The following is a 17,415-nucleotide window of genomic DNA, read 5'->3' on the forward strand; positions in this document are numbered from 1 at the left end:
ATCCCCTAGAGTCCTTGTGCCATAAGCTCACCCTTTCTGGCCAGGATGGTACCATTAGACCTGGGGGCGTGGGGAGCTACTGACACGTGTCAAGAAACTAAGCACACCCATTTTCAGCAGCAAAAATGGAGGTGACATCTCCAAGCTCCCTTGCAGCAGTGAACCTCTGTCCGCTGCTCTTATGCCACACACAGCAGTGGTGCATGGTGCGGGGGAAGGCAGGGGCAATGGGAGAGTCAGGTAACCTCCAGCTCCATTACCGCCATGCTCCCATTAGGCAGTGCTCGGGCCTTGTGCCTCTTGCTCACCATCCTTACTCTATGGTTGGGGAGTAACATTTTCCCGTGAGAGACTTAGGAACCTTAATCCAAATTTCAAAAGTGATTTAGGCACTTAGGAGCCCAAGCCTTACTGAGAGACAAAGCCCTCAGGAGGCTCAGACATCCAGGCCTAGTTAAAAAGTTTTGCTAACAGTACTGCATCAAGAGAGGACACGACTTGTTGCTGTAGCAGAGAGAAGGACCCAAAAAATGACCAACCCAGAAGGCAGCCTGGCACCATTACTCACCAGCAGCCATCCTAGCACAGTGGCACATCTGTTTAAATCACAGCACTTAAATATGCAAATCCCAGAGACATGATGGAAAGCAAGATGAAGACAACTCTTATTTTAGAGTAAAAAACCAAGCCAAAGCACTTAAAGGTTGCATGCAAGGCTTCATTCCCTTCTCAGATGCAAGGCTTCATTCCCTTCCCTAACACACACAAACACACATCTTCAGAGTCAAACAGATGTGCGTGGAGTTGTGATCCTTGCAAACTGACAAATGAGCCTTCTCCTGTAGTCATGGCTAACAGAGGATGTGCAGAGCACTTTCAGATGTGCCAGATCCATTATAATAAACCTGTGGCCTCCTCAGAAATGTGCAGATGTCACTTTGCTGCGTGCCACAGTCACCCACCACTTCATGGCCTCAGCAGGAACAGAACTCAGAGCATGCTACTCTGAACACACCGGGCTTCAGGCACCAAATCAAAGGCGGGACCTCAGCCAGCTGCTGAACTATTAAACATACTTACTTGCCCCATAGCAGGCAGTAGGGACCAGCACTATCCCTGTACAGCACTATTCTGTACAAGAGGAAACTGCAACATTACATTTTAAAGCAGAGTGGCTGGATGCACAGTTCAAACTGGGAGAGTTGTAGGTGGCAAGAGATATATTTACGCTAGGTGCACATTATGTGAAAATAGTGAAGAATATCCCCCTTGGGATGAATTTATTGCGCTTACAGCAGTGCATCACAACAACAAACAAACCGGTGCACCTGCATAGCATCATGCTGCCTTGGCTGCTTTGCCCACGGTCTCTCAGCGAGTCATACATCCCTTGTTTCAGATGAAACAAGTGAGTGCATTGAATGATTCCACCTTCCAGACAGGTTGGATTCTTATTTGGTTGCTAAGCTTGAAATTTGAATTTTATCGTTTGACATCTATCACATACAATACCATTTCCAGAATTCAAGCCAGACAGACTACTTTTTTAGGCAAGAGCTATCCTGTCATACCTATGCACAATTTGGCGTAGTAGGGAGGGGTTGAACCATTTTTAAAAGTACACAAGAGGTGTTGAATTGTGCATGAGAAAAATGTATAGTGCAGCAAAAAATAGAACTTGGAATTCTTGACTCCCAGTCCTCTGTGAAAACCCCAAGAAACCTCCTGATCTTTCTGTCCCCTCAGCTTCCTACCTGGTAGATGGTGGACAGAGACAACCCCCTAGATCAGGGGTGGGCAATTATTTCGGGCAGAGGGCCACTTACTGAGTTTTGGCAAGCCATCAAGGGCCGCATGACAGGCAGCCAGGGGCAGATAAATAGCAATCTTCTAAATTTTTTAGGGGCCCCGCGGGCCAGATAGAATGGCCTGGCAGGCCGCATCCGGCCCCCGGGCCGCATTGTGCCCACCCCTGTCCTAGATAATATGCTGCAATTTGGTTTGGGCAAATAGCTGGAGAAAATGATCTAACAGGTATTTCGACTGAAGAGACCCCATGGTACTGACCCAGTGAGCCTCATTGGCTCTGAAGTGGTAGGAACACCCACAACTAAATATTTTAAAACCCTTCTACCCCCACAGTAGCACCCCTCATCCTGTGGGCCACCATGCCCAGTGGTATGATCTTAATTCCTCATCAGACCCTTCCAGCAAGGGGGCAGACCTAAAGTTCGATATGCCGTGCTCATTCAAGGGAAGGATTTCTCTAGGCTGCAGCAGCACAGTGAGCTCTGGGAAGCTGGAGTGATGTGTTCCACATGGCCTATCTTTGGGACCTATTTATAAAACAGGGAGAGTGAAGCGTTTAAAAATTAAAATAGTGCTAAGTTTTTAAAATAAAACCATGACCAGGTCAAAAAATAAATATGAAGGAAAACATAAGCCCTACTTCAAAGGAAGGGGCAGGGGGTGGGAACAAGGGTAATGCAAGAAATATCATTAAATATGACAGAATGGTGGAAGCTGACATAGCTCCTTTGCTTCAATGGAGCAGAGTTGCTTATAGTAGCTGAAGGTCTGGCCCAGCTATTATAAAGGGATAGGAAAAACACTGACTGAAAGCAGAGCAGAGGTGAGAAATCTATTTATTCACACATTTGATGGATCGTCCATTAACAGCAGCTGGGGCTGGTGATCAGATGAAGCGAAGAGCACTGGCGTGGGGTACAACCAGTGTTATTCTATGCATTGTCCGGCTGAATATGAGACTGTAACTTCTATTCTTCCACATATGCCGATCACTGGGGAACGTGAAACTCATTGTACAGGAAATCAGCTTCCCTGTTAAGGATTTTCAGCAATTTTAGATGTGCTGGGATGGAATCAAGTAATTGCTGTTACTGCCAGCACTAAGTGTCCGTCTTCTTCCCTTCTAACAGGCTGCACAGTCACTATGAACAATGGCCCAGCTATACTACAAAAAAGTAAACTACTCGCCCTACCGAGATCGGATCCCACTGCAGATTGTGCGGGCAGAGGCAGAGCTCTCCGTGGAAGAGAAGGCCTACCTCAGTGCTGTAGAGAAGGGCGACTATGCCAGCGTGAAACATTCCCTCCAAGAGGCTGAAATCTATTACAACATCAACATCAACTGTATGGATCCTCTTGGACGCAGTGCCCTTTTAATAGCCATAGAGAATGAAAACCTGGAGATCATGGAGTTGCTGTTGAGCCACAGCGTGTACGTTGGGGATGCCCTGCTGTACGCGATACGGAAGGAGGTGGTGGGGGCTGTGGAGCTGCTCCTGAATTACAGAAAACCAAGTGGTGAAAAACAGGTTAGTCAAATATCCAGCAAGGTTTTATTTGCTACCAGCTTGGTTAGATCCCGGTTTGATTGCAAGCTCCTGTGGGGCTAATCCGGGGGGCACAGGTTTTCTTGAGTGACATTCCTACCGAAAATCCCAGGTTGTTGCTTCAGTGCATTTCTTTTTGTGAGCCAGCACCCCAGAAGAGGTTTGGGAAGGGGAAGAGTTACTTTGCTGTTGGAGGTGATAGCGTATGTGGGAAATGTAAAACAAAGGTCCGCATGAAAGAGTCCACAGCATTTTATAAGACACATCAGTGCTGATCTGCTGGAAAGTTTCCAGCCTCAGTAATTGTACTATGTAACTTCTATTCCATGGGCAGTTTCAGTTTCATAAAGTACTCTTTTTCATGTCTCATCTTTCCTATTTCAGCAAACTGAATTATAGAAATATACTTTGCAGTTTAGTAATTTAGTGTCTTTTGAAATTTTAATTCACATGTATAAGCATAAGCTATTGCTATCTATTGTTATATTGCTACTGCAAACTGCAATTGCTTTTCCAAATGAAACCTCAGTCCTGGATTTTCTTAATTTTAAGCAAATGAGCAGTCCAATTTAAGTTAGCACTTATGGCATCATCTTGGCTGCCACACCAGGACTGGATTGAAGACTGCCAAAATGAAAACAAGCAGCTACAACTGGCATAGGGATAAGAACCCATGCCTTCTGTAGATTGGCAGAGAGGGGGCCCTTTGACAATACCTCACCAATGGTTACACATGTGAGTCATGGTGCAAAGTCTTTTGTCACATGTTTGAACTCAAAGTTTTTTAACGTGCCTAAGTTTTTGTAAGATCAGGGTCTGGATCTTTGACACAAGTGCTATCAATTCCACTGTATCATTCTATGCTTGTTCTCGCTCTTCATTTACAAATACTGTAGCTAATAAATTCAGTAGCTTAAACATAGTGTTAGACTCTCTATAGTTTGTTTCCGTATCCTTTGGTTAGAGCAGAAGGCTAGAACAAAATCTGCTTTCACTACCCAATGTTTTTTTTCCTTTTCTGAAATCTACTGAAACACATCCTGTTGTATAAAAGAATTGAAGGAGTAATATGATTTAATCATTGAGAGGATCTCTCTTATTCAACAGACTGGCCCTTAATGTGCATCTTTTCAATAATAATGGTAGACAGTCAAATGCAATTATGAAATACTTCAAATCATCACAACCAACTTTGAAGAATGTCCAAATTACAACGCAGAAACACTAACAATTCAGCCTGCTACGGCAGCATTATTGAAATTCTGGAGACATTAAATAGAAGGATATTACTAGTGCATTAGATAGATAAAATAGATGAATAACATTTCCTGATAGAGTTAAATAGAAATACTTTTTTTCTGTACCCAACATTTATGGCAAAATATGGACCATGCATTGGGAAATGAACAATAGTCTTTTCTCACTGTTCTAGAAAGATGGGATATTCTGTCTGGAGATGCCCTAAACAGGGAAGAGCAAAAGCTAGACTAAAACTATACTGAAAATATCCTTTAGTATAATAAGGACTACTAGTGTTTATCTGAGGTTAAGTACAAGTTCATTTGAATCATCATGATGACAGTACTATGATTCTACATGGATTCCTAACTAGTCTTTTAGACTGCAGAGCTTTTCATTCATACATCACAGCCACTGCTAGTTTCAGCTGACAGAGCTGAAATCAGAGGTGCCAGGCAGTTTTAGAGGGGTTGAGAAATGGGCCCAACTTCTTTGTCTTAGTACTGTGTTTCACAGTGGGCCTATTTCTTTTTTTCACGTGCATAAACCCATACTTATCCCTCTTTATATCTACAGCTATATTTATGTGAAGGAAGGGCAGAATTTTCAGTTAATTACAGTGGGCATGACAAATGTCTTAAAAAACAAACTCCCATCTTCATGTAAAACTTGGACAGAATTGTACAGTGTTCCCAATAAAAATCCCCAGATAGAAAATTCCCCTGGTTCTAATTTTGCATAGAAGCTCAAGGAGGCAAGTCACCAGATCAGAAAAAAAAAACAGTCCTGGATTTTCAACACTGTTTCAGCTCCTTCCGTAGGCTTCAGTGGGAGTATACGTGCAGGACTGGTTGCCCTCAGTTCTTCAGTCTCAGCAATTAGCCAAGCGATGCTAACAATTGGTATTCACTTCATGTACACTGTTATCGTATTCATAGAAAAGAAGTGCCTAGTTAAGCATAGTTAGGACACACAGCTTAACACATCAAGCCTCAAAGCTAATGCCTCTGTCAGAATTCAGATTCCTTATGATAATTTCAGAACAGCACCAATGCAGGTCCCTTAATTATCTTTCAGGGCTCCTCCCCATCAATTTTTTTTTCCAGAAGTACCCCACAAACTCTATTAACACTGAGGAGCAGCTGAAAATGACTTGCAAGAGAGCAAGTATATGCCCATGTGTGCCCACTGCCTAGTCCTAGTGGGTTACTGTCTTCACAGTGTTCATTAATCTCACACAAAAGAAACCATTTCCCCTGTTTTGGGCAGAATGGTTGTTTGGCAGTGGTTTCTATTTAGATGAGAAATCCATGCTGTGGAACCAGGGCATTTCCCTACCATAAATTGGTTTATTTGCACAAGGCACATGAGGGTGTTTCTCAGATCAATGGCAGAGACATGATCAGGCATAGGAAGATCCGTTCTGCAGACACCCCCAGGTCCAACACACCAGCCTTGTCCTCATTTAGAGACTGTCTGTTTGCCTTTGCTTCACTGCTGGGCTCTTGGGGGAGTCCTCTGCCTGGTCACTTAACCGTTCAATACAGTCTTGGAACGTCAGAAACCCTGCTAGTTCCCTACTCTTTTGTCACCAAGTTCTGGGTCTCTCTCAAGAGTCCAACTGTCCCCGCTACCATGCACAAAGGAGAGTGCTATTTTCACCTGCAAGCATTCAAGGCTTGCAATTGCCTTTGCAACTAGGTCCTGTGATGGAAGACCACTAGCACCCTTCAGCATAACAGTTCTTACTGACTCATCATCTTGACTTATCTGAACCCACTTGCATATGGTCAGGTCACTCTGTCTGAAAATACATGGTCTGGATTACAGCTGGTCCTTATGTGGTTACTCAGGCAAAAGTGCCTGGCCCCAAGTCTTTGTATGGTTTGCTGATGTGTCAGCTGCAAATACGATCACTGAGGGTGGAAAAGCAAACCTTGTATGTTCTTACACACCAGAAATCTCAAGGGAAGAGCTCTGCCTTATCCCCACTCAACTAGACCAAGTCTTGTGTAGGAGAATTTTGGGGCAGCAGCAAAAATAAGGGAAGAGCTATGAGGGTTTTCTGGCTCCTGTGACCATCATCCCTACCTAGCAGAGACAGGTTCTAGCAGGTGACAAGGGTTGACAATAAAGAACTTCATACCCTATTATTAAAAGATGCTGGGTAGCCATTACTCTTCGGGCCTTTGTTAAATTGCAGTTTTGCAGCTTAACTGCTGTTTTCTGAAAGTGCTCCGACAATTGCAGTGATAAGTCATATGCCAGTAACTATAACAACGTGCTTCTCCAGTGCTGCGGCTTTGTCAGTCTCGGGTGTGTCTAGAGAGAAATGCAATTTGGTTTACATGGAAAGTTTAAAGGAGCTGAGGACAAGTAGAAATACTTTGAGGAGAGCTACAAATGCACGGTATAGGTGGGCATTCTCAATAGGGATGTTGTAAAGCAGATCTATTTCCTGTTAGGTTTACCTGCAAGAAAAGCTCATGGGCTATTTAAGACTTTGTCTTTCTAATAAGGTCTGTTCTGCCTGAGCACAATATAAAGCCACAATTTTGTGCACTGAGATCCAGGTCTTTTGCTGAAACCATTACAGACACTTCAGCATTTGTATGCAGAATACTCCCACCAGTAACAAAATATGCTTCAGTAATAGTGAATTATGCCGCCCCAGGTTTGGAGATTTGGGGTTCAGCTGTAGGTTCATCATGTCATTGAAACTTTTTTTTTTTTTAAATCAGTGGAGAGTCTATGGAGCCCACTGCAAACAAAGGTGAGCCTCCTATTGGCTTCCCTCACAGCTGGACACTCCTAATGCAACAGGGCAGAGAGGGAAAGCTGGTTCTGCAGAGAAATAAAGCTGGCTGTGTTGTTCACTGCTAGGGATATTTGTTACAAAATACAGCTTCTTTTTCCATGTGCAAAGTCATATGGATATAATTACTCTTCCCAAGTGTTCATAAAATAATTTCGTCAAACAAATTTCAGCCCCAGCAATAAATTATTTACCAGGTGTTTGCTTTGGATACATGATTTTTGATATAGGTGATATCCAAGTGCCATGCCTGCTGTCCAGTTGGAGGACTGAAACTTTTTATAATGGGAAAATAATGAATAAACATGACCTATGAAGCCAACAAAAGTCAGGAAAACCACCTTCTGTATTTACCAATGTTTTACTTTTTATGGTCATCCTAAAACAACAATTATCTGGGAATAAATAGGAGCCAAAATTAGTGCTTTTTGTTGCAAAAATATTTGCCAGCTGCTATTTGCCTATTTTTAGGGAGGAGAAAGAGGTTGACCTTTCTTTCATCCCATTTTTAATGAATATACGTTATATATGTTTAATCTTCATGTTTAAGATTAAAGGTTCTACCTGATTGCAGGTCATAAATAATAATAATGAAGCCCCCTCACAAAGAATGGAGAATGAAAAGTGCCAGCTCTTCCAGGTGGTATAAAATGGTCTAAAACCATCATCTTGTCTGTAGCCAGGCAAATTTACACCAGCTGACAATTTGGCCCCTACCAATCTTTAGGAAGTTCAGAGAAAGGCCTTCCTTGCTGCAGGCTGGATTTGTCAGTATGTATTATAGGCAATGGGAAGGAGAAGATAGAGATACTCAGAGGACTTGACATTATAGTGGGATCCTGATCTTGTTTTCATTGGCTAGGAACAGACATTATACACAAACTGGTTTAAGTGATCAGATACTGGTTTAAACCTGTAACAGAACAGATGTTCAGTGCACATAAACCAGTTTGAAAATGGCTGAAACCAGTTTAAGATAAACCTGGTTGAACGTAGTATCAGACTTAACTGATTTGGTTCAAACCGGTTTATGCAATGTCTGTCCTAGACCCTTTGCTGGTTTAAGTTAAACCAGACTCCCCCAGCATCCCAGCATGCTCTGGGCTGGGCAGGGCTCTCTGTTCCACAGCAGAGCTGGCCCCTCCCCTCTGCTTCCTGGCTGGAGCTCAGCGGAGACTGCAGGTGTCTGCCTGGCTTCCCCTTGCTCCTCCCATCCCCTCCTTACTTCCTGCAAAGCAAGGATTGCCCCATCCCGTCTGCCTTACACAGACACCTCACAGCATTAGCTAGTAGATCACGTGCTGGCTACGGTCTGTGCTGTGGCAGACGGGACAAAGGCAGACTCAACAGATAGCTGGTAATGTCCCGCTGTTGTTTTCTTAATGGTGTGGTAAATACGTTAGGGGTGATAAACATTATGTTATCAATTCCCTGCTGTGCTGGTCAGGAAGGGGGGACCCCTCCCTAATCAGAGCATCCTGCCAGGGCATGGCCATGCCCCCCTCAGCTCAGCACTGTAGAAGGGAAGGGAGGGTTGCTCTAGCGCCTCCCAGCTTCTAGCCTAAGCCACTGCAGGCACGTGCCTGAATTTTTTCAGTCCAGAGGGGATGTCTGTGCAGTTACAAACCTGTTTAACCTAGCCAGGTTAAACTAACCTGCAAAGATTGAATCAATTCAGGCTCCAGCTTTTTGAAGGTCTATCTCTAGCCTCTGTCTCTAGAACAGGGACAGTCCATGCAGTGGCAGTGTAAGGTTCTTTAAATTACTTTATTTGTGCACCTTTGGTATGAGTATAGAGCAAGACCTGTGGCCCTTAACGTCCATGGAGACAGTTTGTTGCCTCCTAGGATTTTTGGATAGGGCTTATTGGGCATGTATACGCATATATTTGTCTGCTCCGATGCGTCAGAGATCCAGCGCATTGGAACAGACTAGATGAATCAAGTCTGCTTCACCCGGAAGCTGATGAGCCGGGCACTGCATTGAATGCATACATTTGTATAAATGGCAAAATGCACGTCAGCGCTCAGAAAACACCTTTGTGATGTGTTTTAATTCAAAAGCATGCCACCACCATTTTCTCAGGAATTACGTGCATGTTGCCATTTATGCAAATGCCCATTATATGCAGCGTTTCTATCAGAGCTGAAGGAATGTGCAGTCTTACATGCATGCACCCTTGTAGCATCTTTCTGACCTGTCTGCTGAAAGTGTTATCAAAAGCTCCAAGCACCTGTGCTGTGAGGACCTGTCTACCACCAGATGCTACTTTCAGAAATGAAATGCAGGCCTGGCCCCCATTTTACACCCCAGGTTTGTTCCTGAAGTTTTGCACCTGCAGAATGGATGGTTGTGTAGGGACAAAGCAAGCTGTCAGACCTGTAGCTGGTCAAAATTGTGTTAGGGACTGAACAGCAAGTACCAATGTTCAGACACAGATTGTGTGGGCACTAATTTCCCCTACCAAAGAGAAGCCACTTTTTGTCCAAAATAATTTTAATCCAGTTTTTTATAGCAGTTGAATTTCCTGTCAAATTCTTCCCAGAAGGCCTGGTCAGAAAGCCATTGAAGTCAATAGGAATCTTTCTATTGACCTCCTTGGGTTTTGAATTAGGATTTATGAGTATTCAGGAATCTTTTTAGTGGAATCCTTTGTGATTTCTACAAAATAATGTAGGCGAAGTGAAGAGCTTTTGGTGCAGTACATTTGATTTGCATGAATTTGGCATAATTTTTAACTTGTGGCAATGTGTTCATTTCCAATGCAAATTTACACTCTGTGCTGAATCCTGAGCCCTGCTTCTGTCCTTAAGAAATGAACTTCTAATCAGTTGCTATCTGGGTTACTTATTGTCCACAGTCTAGACATAAACACTTTCCTGAGTAGAGGTTTTGCTCACATCTATCAGGGCTCACAGCAAATGTCTCCATAAAATGGTGCTAACATTCCTCATCTCTGCCAAAATTAGCCATTTGCCCATGGCAGATGGCTCCAAATTAATCCGTTTCACAGATGGGACTACAAATGCAAATGTCCCAAGAACAAGAATACAAAAAAATACTTTTAGTATTTGTAATTATGACTGAATTTGTTTCAAAGGTCAGTAGGATGCATGAGTCAGTGAGATCTCAGCAGATACCAATCCCTGTATCTTCCAGAGAATGAACATTGCAGAGATAAGCCCCGAGGGAAATTTAGTTTTGCAGAAAACACTGTAGGAATAAAAGGCGAGTTTAGGATCTTTGCCGATAATCCTTAGGCACCTGCTGAAAGAAGGCCATTAAACTTGATAGCATTTGCTAACTTAAATTTGACCTCATAAAATCCTATTTCCAATGAGCTGATGAGAGAAAATCTACCTTAATCCCTGTGTGTGAGTAAATATAATAGATCTGTAATCTGTGAACTTTCATGAACCTGAAATGATATGCTGCATTAAACCCATTCCATTCTTGCCAAAGCCAGGTTAGTACTATGATTCAGGCTAGTTTTAGTTTAGCCCTCATAATCAGGTAGGGATCTTCCTCCTTGTTCAAGGAGTCAAGGAAAGGATTTCTCTGACCTTTTCCCATAACCTGATTTAAGCGTGAATGCGATTAACTCTAAGGCAAACAAAGTTACCGAGTATTTGTATTAAAATGAAGGAACCAGATCAATTACAACAAAGATGGCTGGCATATAAATGCTAAATAATACAAATTAGATTATTACTTGAAAATATGCAGGAAATCAATGGTGTTCTTATTACTTAGAGTAAAGGACATAGTCCTCTGCTACATGTACCTGCTAGCAACATAGTGGAATGGTTAAATTCTCCACTATAAAAAGATTATTCCTTATCTATCCTGCTTTCCTGGGGAAAAGGGATATTTTTACTGCTTCTGGTCTGACTAAGCTTTAAGGAAGAGCAAGGGGATATGTACACTATGGCATAATTGTATCAAACTCCGTAGCAGCCAACTCCTCAACTATAAGCCAAGGAAGAAACTGATGTGTGTAGGGGGCATTCAAGGAGAGGCAAGGTAAATGTATGTATGACGACTCACATTGTGTATATATGGTGCTTATGGCTGATGTCCGACTCCTGTATAAGGTCTAGAATCTCTCTGGATGCCTATTCCAACCTGCCTGCAATGCCAGAGGCAAGAGAATGGCAGCAGTGTCTAAAAACCCTACAAAAGTCAAAGGAGAACACAAAAGCTAAATATTTAATGCCTATCTAGGTCTAGCCATAACCATAGCCCCTGTATATGGGCAACTGAGACAGAAGTTTCTGCAAGAGGTCCATAGTGGAATTGGAAAGATGTCCCAGGGCTGGAGGCACGTTTAGAGACAGAACTGTCCTAGAGAAGGGTGAGGAAGCTTAGGGGAAGGTTTAGCCATATGTACCTGGTATGGAAATATTTGAGAAAGAAAAAGTCTCAATGCAAAAAAATTGCATTTTTTCTCTCATGTCTCAAAATTTAAAACCAGCTATAGCAGCACTGATGCCTAATGCCTCTGCCAGCATCCAAGCTTTTCATTATTTTTATCGATGCAGCAATAATTCACAGCTATAGCTAACAACAGGTCTTTGACACCAAAGGCTACCCTGGAAATGGATTCCATCTAATTAAACCAAGCACAGAGAAATCAAAGACCACTTCATTTAATCATCACATCGAACCAGGGGAAAACACTCTGAAACTTAAGAGAAGGGAACAAAGACAGGCTGGGAGGAAGAACTGGCAACAACATCCTCAGGCTATGTACCAGATACTGCAACTAACTGAAAAGCACAAGTGCAGATTGAGATGCTCGGTGCCAGATATTAGACACTGAACAATGAAATCAGTCCCCAAATATTTCAAATTAGCTAACAAAAAGATGATTATTATTTATTATATCATTCAGGGTAGTTCCTGGGGGCAAACCAAGAAGAGTGTTGTGCGAGGCATGGATAAGAAACAGGTTCTGCCTCAGTGAGCTTACAAGCTAAAGCTTAGACAGATGGAAAGGTCAGGGAACTGGAACTATGTTGGACGCTATATTGGGAATTATCTTTAATCATTTATAAGTGCTGTTCCTAATACACCACATAACGTGCTCAATCTGTTGCTACGTCAGCTGCTAGCAACACGGTGCAGTTTGTGAGGGCAAATTTCTTTTAACCCTTGTAATAAAGCAATTGAAAAACAAGACAGCTCAACTGTCTGAGCTCTCTAGTGACCGAAAACCCTAGAGCAGGGCCAACACCTTCTCTGCACAGCACGTTCAGTTTCCAGAGGCAGGAACTAGAGGATCAGAGCTCAGTTTAGCAACCTCTTTGCAGCAAACTATTTGCTCAACAGACTTAATCTGTTTTTGTCTGGGTTCCTACGTGAACAAACTGATGTCTTTACCTGTGTTTTTAGTTTTGATATTATTAGTTTATCAGCATATTACAATCTGCAAGTTGCTCACCAGCTCAGTGGGAAGGACTTCAGATATTTACTATTTGTGCTACATGATTGGTTGTCTAAACCTCTTTCCGTTTCCTTCTGAATCCTGAGTGGATAATTCCCAACTCCGGAAAGAATTTAAGAAAAGATGCTCATACTTTTTGGGCAAGAATATCCACGAATACTTATTAGTATGCATATTAGCAATACATTTACACTTTCAAAGTGTGTGCTGGAGGACATTTTAGAGTATGACTTTTAGAGGAAAGTAAGTGTAACATGTTCTGGATCCTGCTTGAAAAACCGAGTACTATAAAAAACGAATGCTTCCAGAATTTCTTTTGCAGTATTTCTGCTTAGAGCGTTGAATACAGCCAGAAATAAGAAGGTATCTCAAAGTCCCCCCACACTTCCATTGTGGCAGTAGCTTAACTTGTTGTGGCCTGATTTACAGCTTCCTTTAGTGGCAATGAAGAAAGACCAGCAATTCTTGATTTCCTCCGGCACTGGGACTGAGAATATCTTATATTTTCTGTAAGACTTCTCACCTTTGCCATGTACAGTGGCAATCATGAAGGAACAGGTTGGCATACCAGCCAAGCCACCGAGATGGCTCAGAGCAGCTGCATCACAATATTTTGTTCATGCAAATGTGGGGAGGACTCAGGCGCTGCTTTTCAATGTTCACCATGCAGAAAGTTAAAGCCAAACTTCTCAGGCTGTTGAGTCAGCTCCTGTCACAGCCGCATTTAAGGTGTGCTGTTAATGAAGGCTTTTAACATGGCAGCAGTCAGATTAATGAAGAAAGGGATTAGATAAGCGCTTACAAAGACAGATCCTAACCATTCTGGGTTGTTCCCTCCACTCCCTGTTGTGAGAGAGAGGATTTTCTAAACTGTTATTGCTTTGTGACCATTGTACTCTGTGGTCTTTGCGCTCTTATTCAGCACCTATAGCTTCAGATTATGCATGCTGTTCTTTATTACTGAAACAATGCTATACTCACCACCTGTAAGACCTATACTAACCAAATCAAAATGGCTGAGATGCTGAGCAATCTGCTTTGTAAACTAAAAGATCTGATTTGTGCTAGACAGGTGAGTGAGGGTAGGCAGCACTGAACTAACCCCTGATGCAACCACTCGGTTAGCTTTCCTGACCAAATCTGGATTTTTTAAAGGTATATGGTCAAGTGTGGTTTAAAAGAAACAAAACAAACAAACCTCTCCTAAACAAAAGCTGTAAGGCTGTAGTGACCTGTCACTTCAATGAAACGTAAGGATCCACCTCCTGTCTGCCCCTATTAACACGCTACACAAAATAGGTAGACGTTTGCCATAAAAAGTTATATAAACACCATTAAAAATATTCATATTAAAGTATGTTAGCACTCCTTGTCCTTGTTACAACTTAGTGGGCGATTGCTATTAAGATGAAGCAATAAACTCCAGCTCATATTGCACTGGAGTTTATTTCTCCCAGGCTCTGTGTTTATATGTGCACCCGGGACTGCAGCATGTTGAGCTGGATCAGATCAGCCCCAGCTGGCAGGAGCCCCAGGGAGGTCAGCCTGCCAGCCTGGAGATGCTCCTGCCCAGCTCTGTGTGCTGTGGGGGGGCTGTCTGGTGTACGAGGGTGTTCTGGTGCAGGGCTGGCCAGCAGGCAGCCCTCACACTGAAACACCCTCATTCCCCAGCCAGCCCTGCCAGCATCTACACATGCATTGCTGCAGAATAAATAACCCTGGAAAGTGCTGGTATTTAGTCTGTCCTAATAGCACCACACATGTAGACAGTGACATTTTACTGCAGAGCTCATAAGGCAACTCCACAGTAAATGTCTTATGTAGACACACCCAGTATGGAAAATATGTAGATCAAATAGAAGAAGTAATTAAAAAGACTAGAAATGTAAGGTTGTCTCTTTTCTTCCCTAAGTAAGCATGACCCTATAAATTAATTATTATGATTATTGTTGTTATTACTACTACTTTTACTAGCATTAAGAAAATGACTTTTCAGGCAACATCTGTTATTATTGCAAGTTGCCAACTATGGATTATTTCAGCTTGTTTGGGTTAGAGGAAAGCTTATCTGTAAAACATGCAATGTATAAGGTGCATCAGTGCTCCAAAGCCTTTCGTTAGGACAAGGATTTAATGGGACTGGAGTGGGTAAGCTCTTTAGGGAGATTAATTTCCATTTTTTATTTGTTAGCTATTGCTGATTTTTAGTCTTCATTGTCACCAAAAACTCCTGTTCCCATCCCTGAGTAGCAATTAAAATGAAGAAAAATGGAAAAGGTCTTTAAAAAAAAAGAGTGGGTTATATTTTTAAACAGGAAAAAAAATCTCATCTATTCTAAATACATCTATCCAGCTGGACTGCAGTAAAGGAACTAGCTTGACTTTCTACCTTTGTCAACACAACTAGATATATATCTGAACAGCTGACAGAGAATAAAATGATGGTTATGTCCAGAAAAGAACTCTGGGTTTTGCCAAAACTCGGATAATTCCATTCTTGTCCGCAAGTCAGATTCTGGTCTCGGCTGCAACAGTGTAAACATGAAGTAAATCCCTTGAGTTATTCTGGATTTATCTCCATGTAAATGAGGGAAGAATTTTATCCTCTGTTTATTTTGTTTAATTTGACAAATATTCTTTGGCGAGTTGTGTGTTCTGTAAATGAATAATAATATAGAATTAATTTACTAACTGGGGGATGGCAATATCCCACAGTTACATTACAACACATTATATAATTTGTCGCTGTAATGAACTTCTCCGCTGTGTTTACACAAAGAAGTCATCACCAGGAGAGGGAGCAGTTGCAAAAATCTTATAGCACTAAACCTGATCTATGACTCTCTGCAAACAGTAGGGCTAGGTAGACACATTCAAAACATTAAGTTGCACAGTTTTCTGTCAATGGCTTAGTTCAGATCGGAAGTGAACAGAACACACATTCACCCTTTGAGTGGGGGGGGGGGGCGGCAAATCTTAGACCAGGTTTCCCAGTTTTAAAACCATGCCAAACTTCAGTTCTGTTATGGGTATACACTGGTTGCGTGGGCCAAACTTCTGTTCTTTTACCAGTATAGACTGGTTTCTGATCACTTATACTAGTAAAAGTATAATGTCTGTACCCAGCCTAGAATTAAAGGCTTCCTTGTGATATAAGCCCTTCCATGCTGGATTCCCACTTCAGTAGGTTCCTCTTCACTGAGGCAAATGACACACATCCAGAGCAAACCAAGAGGTTTTATTTATTTATTTAATTGAAATAGAAGAGGCTTAAAACACAAGCTATCTAATTCTTAACAGCATCCTGCTGAGATTAGGAGAAGAGATTGCACATTGCTTGCCCTCTGTATTCATCTAATCATCAACCCCTGCTTCCACTCTCCCTCCCTGATGAGAGTGGCTGTAGCGGTAAACTCCTGCTAACGAGTATGACTGTATCTAAGGAAGAAGTGATCAGAGGTCTGTGCCCTGGGTAGCAACATTGCCATTTTTGCTCCCCCACTGAAGTCATCATCTGGGGATTATGCCCCACTCCCCCACCTTCAATTGTGTTTCAGACTCAGCAGTGTTAGGTTGCTTTAAATGCACATCTGCAAAATCCTTCCTTCTTACAGCCTTCTCGCTTCCTCCATTTTCTTATTGCCCAACAAAAAGACAAGTTATTACTGCAGAGCGAGCTCAAAATAGTGACATCTTTTGACAGTCGATCTGGCTACACCGTGGTTCCTAAACACATGGCTGAGCACGGCAAGCCCAACACTGTTTGCTGCCACTGTCAAACGCTCGAGGTAGACTTGCTAGCTCTATGTAAGCAATCCCCTGGGTCCACCTCAGCTTTTAAACACTTGGATAAGCAGCCAAATTAAAACTAAAAGAGTCTAAAGGAAATATGACTGCTTGAGAATCTTTCTGGCTCAAAAACAGCTTGGTTATATAAGAGTCAGGTGCCTGCCATCTCCCAGAACTACCACTAAAGTGCTGAACTAATGGATAGTGTAACTGGCCTCAGATACATTTAAATATAAGTAATAGTATTATTTAGCAATGTTTAGTTCATAGCTGGCTTGTGTTTAAGGCTCTTCTATTTAAATTAAATCAATAAAACCTCTTGGTTTGCTCTAGACTTGTGTCCTTTGCCTCAGTGTGCATGTCTACACATGACCTTTAATGTAGCCTATTTTACTGTGCATTAAAGCATCATGTAAAAAAACATGTGATTATACTAATGCACAGTAAAATAAGCTACTGCACATTAAATGCCACTTAAAAACTGTGCATATTCATTACTGTGCATTAAGGCAGCCTAATGCACATTTGTTTAGTACCTCACACTGGAGGTACTAAACTTAATGCACATTAGGAAAAGCACCTGAATGCGCTTGTAGATGTGCCCAGCAAAAAGGAACCTAGTGAAGCAAAAATCCAGCATGGAAGGGCTCATATCTACAGCCTGCTGAGAGGGAGACAGATCTAGATTCTCAATTAAGTTAGGGTAACTCGGGTGTAAACAGACCTTTTCAGAGTACACTGCAAGCAGAACTTGAACTTGTGGACCAGAT

The 17,415-nt window shown here is 42.2% G+C and overlaps 1 protein-coding gene across 1 annotated transcript in view; it reads left to right on the top strand.

Annotated features, from left to right (window-relative positions):
* TRPC5 (transient receptor potential cation channel subfamily C member 5) overlaps window positions 1-17,415 on the top strand; it is a 172,789-nt gene that overhangs the window by 55,350 nt on the left and 100,024 nt on the right. The window contains exon 2 of the mRNA XM_006262563.3: window positions 2,940-3,338. Within this exon, the coding sequence (XP_006262625.1) occupies window positions 2,961-3,338 (378 nt within the window). The 5' untranslated portion in view covers window positions 2,940-2,960. The remainder of the gene's footprint in view (window positions 1-2,939; window positions 3,339-17,415) is intronic.

The sequence above is a fragment of the Alligator mississippiensis genome, chromosome 8, assembly GCF_030867095.1.
Source record: "Alligator mississippiensis isolate rAllMis1 chromosome 8, rAllMis1, whole genome shotgun sequence".
NCBI lineage: Eukaryota > Metazoa > Chordata > Crocodylia > Alligatoridae > Alligator > Alligator mississippiensis.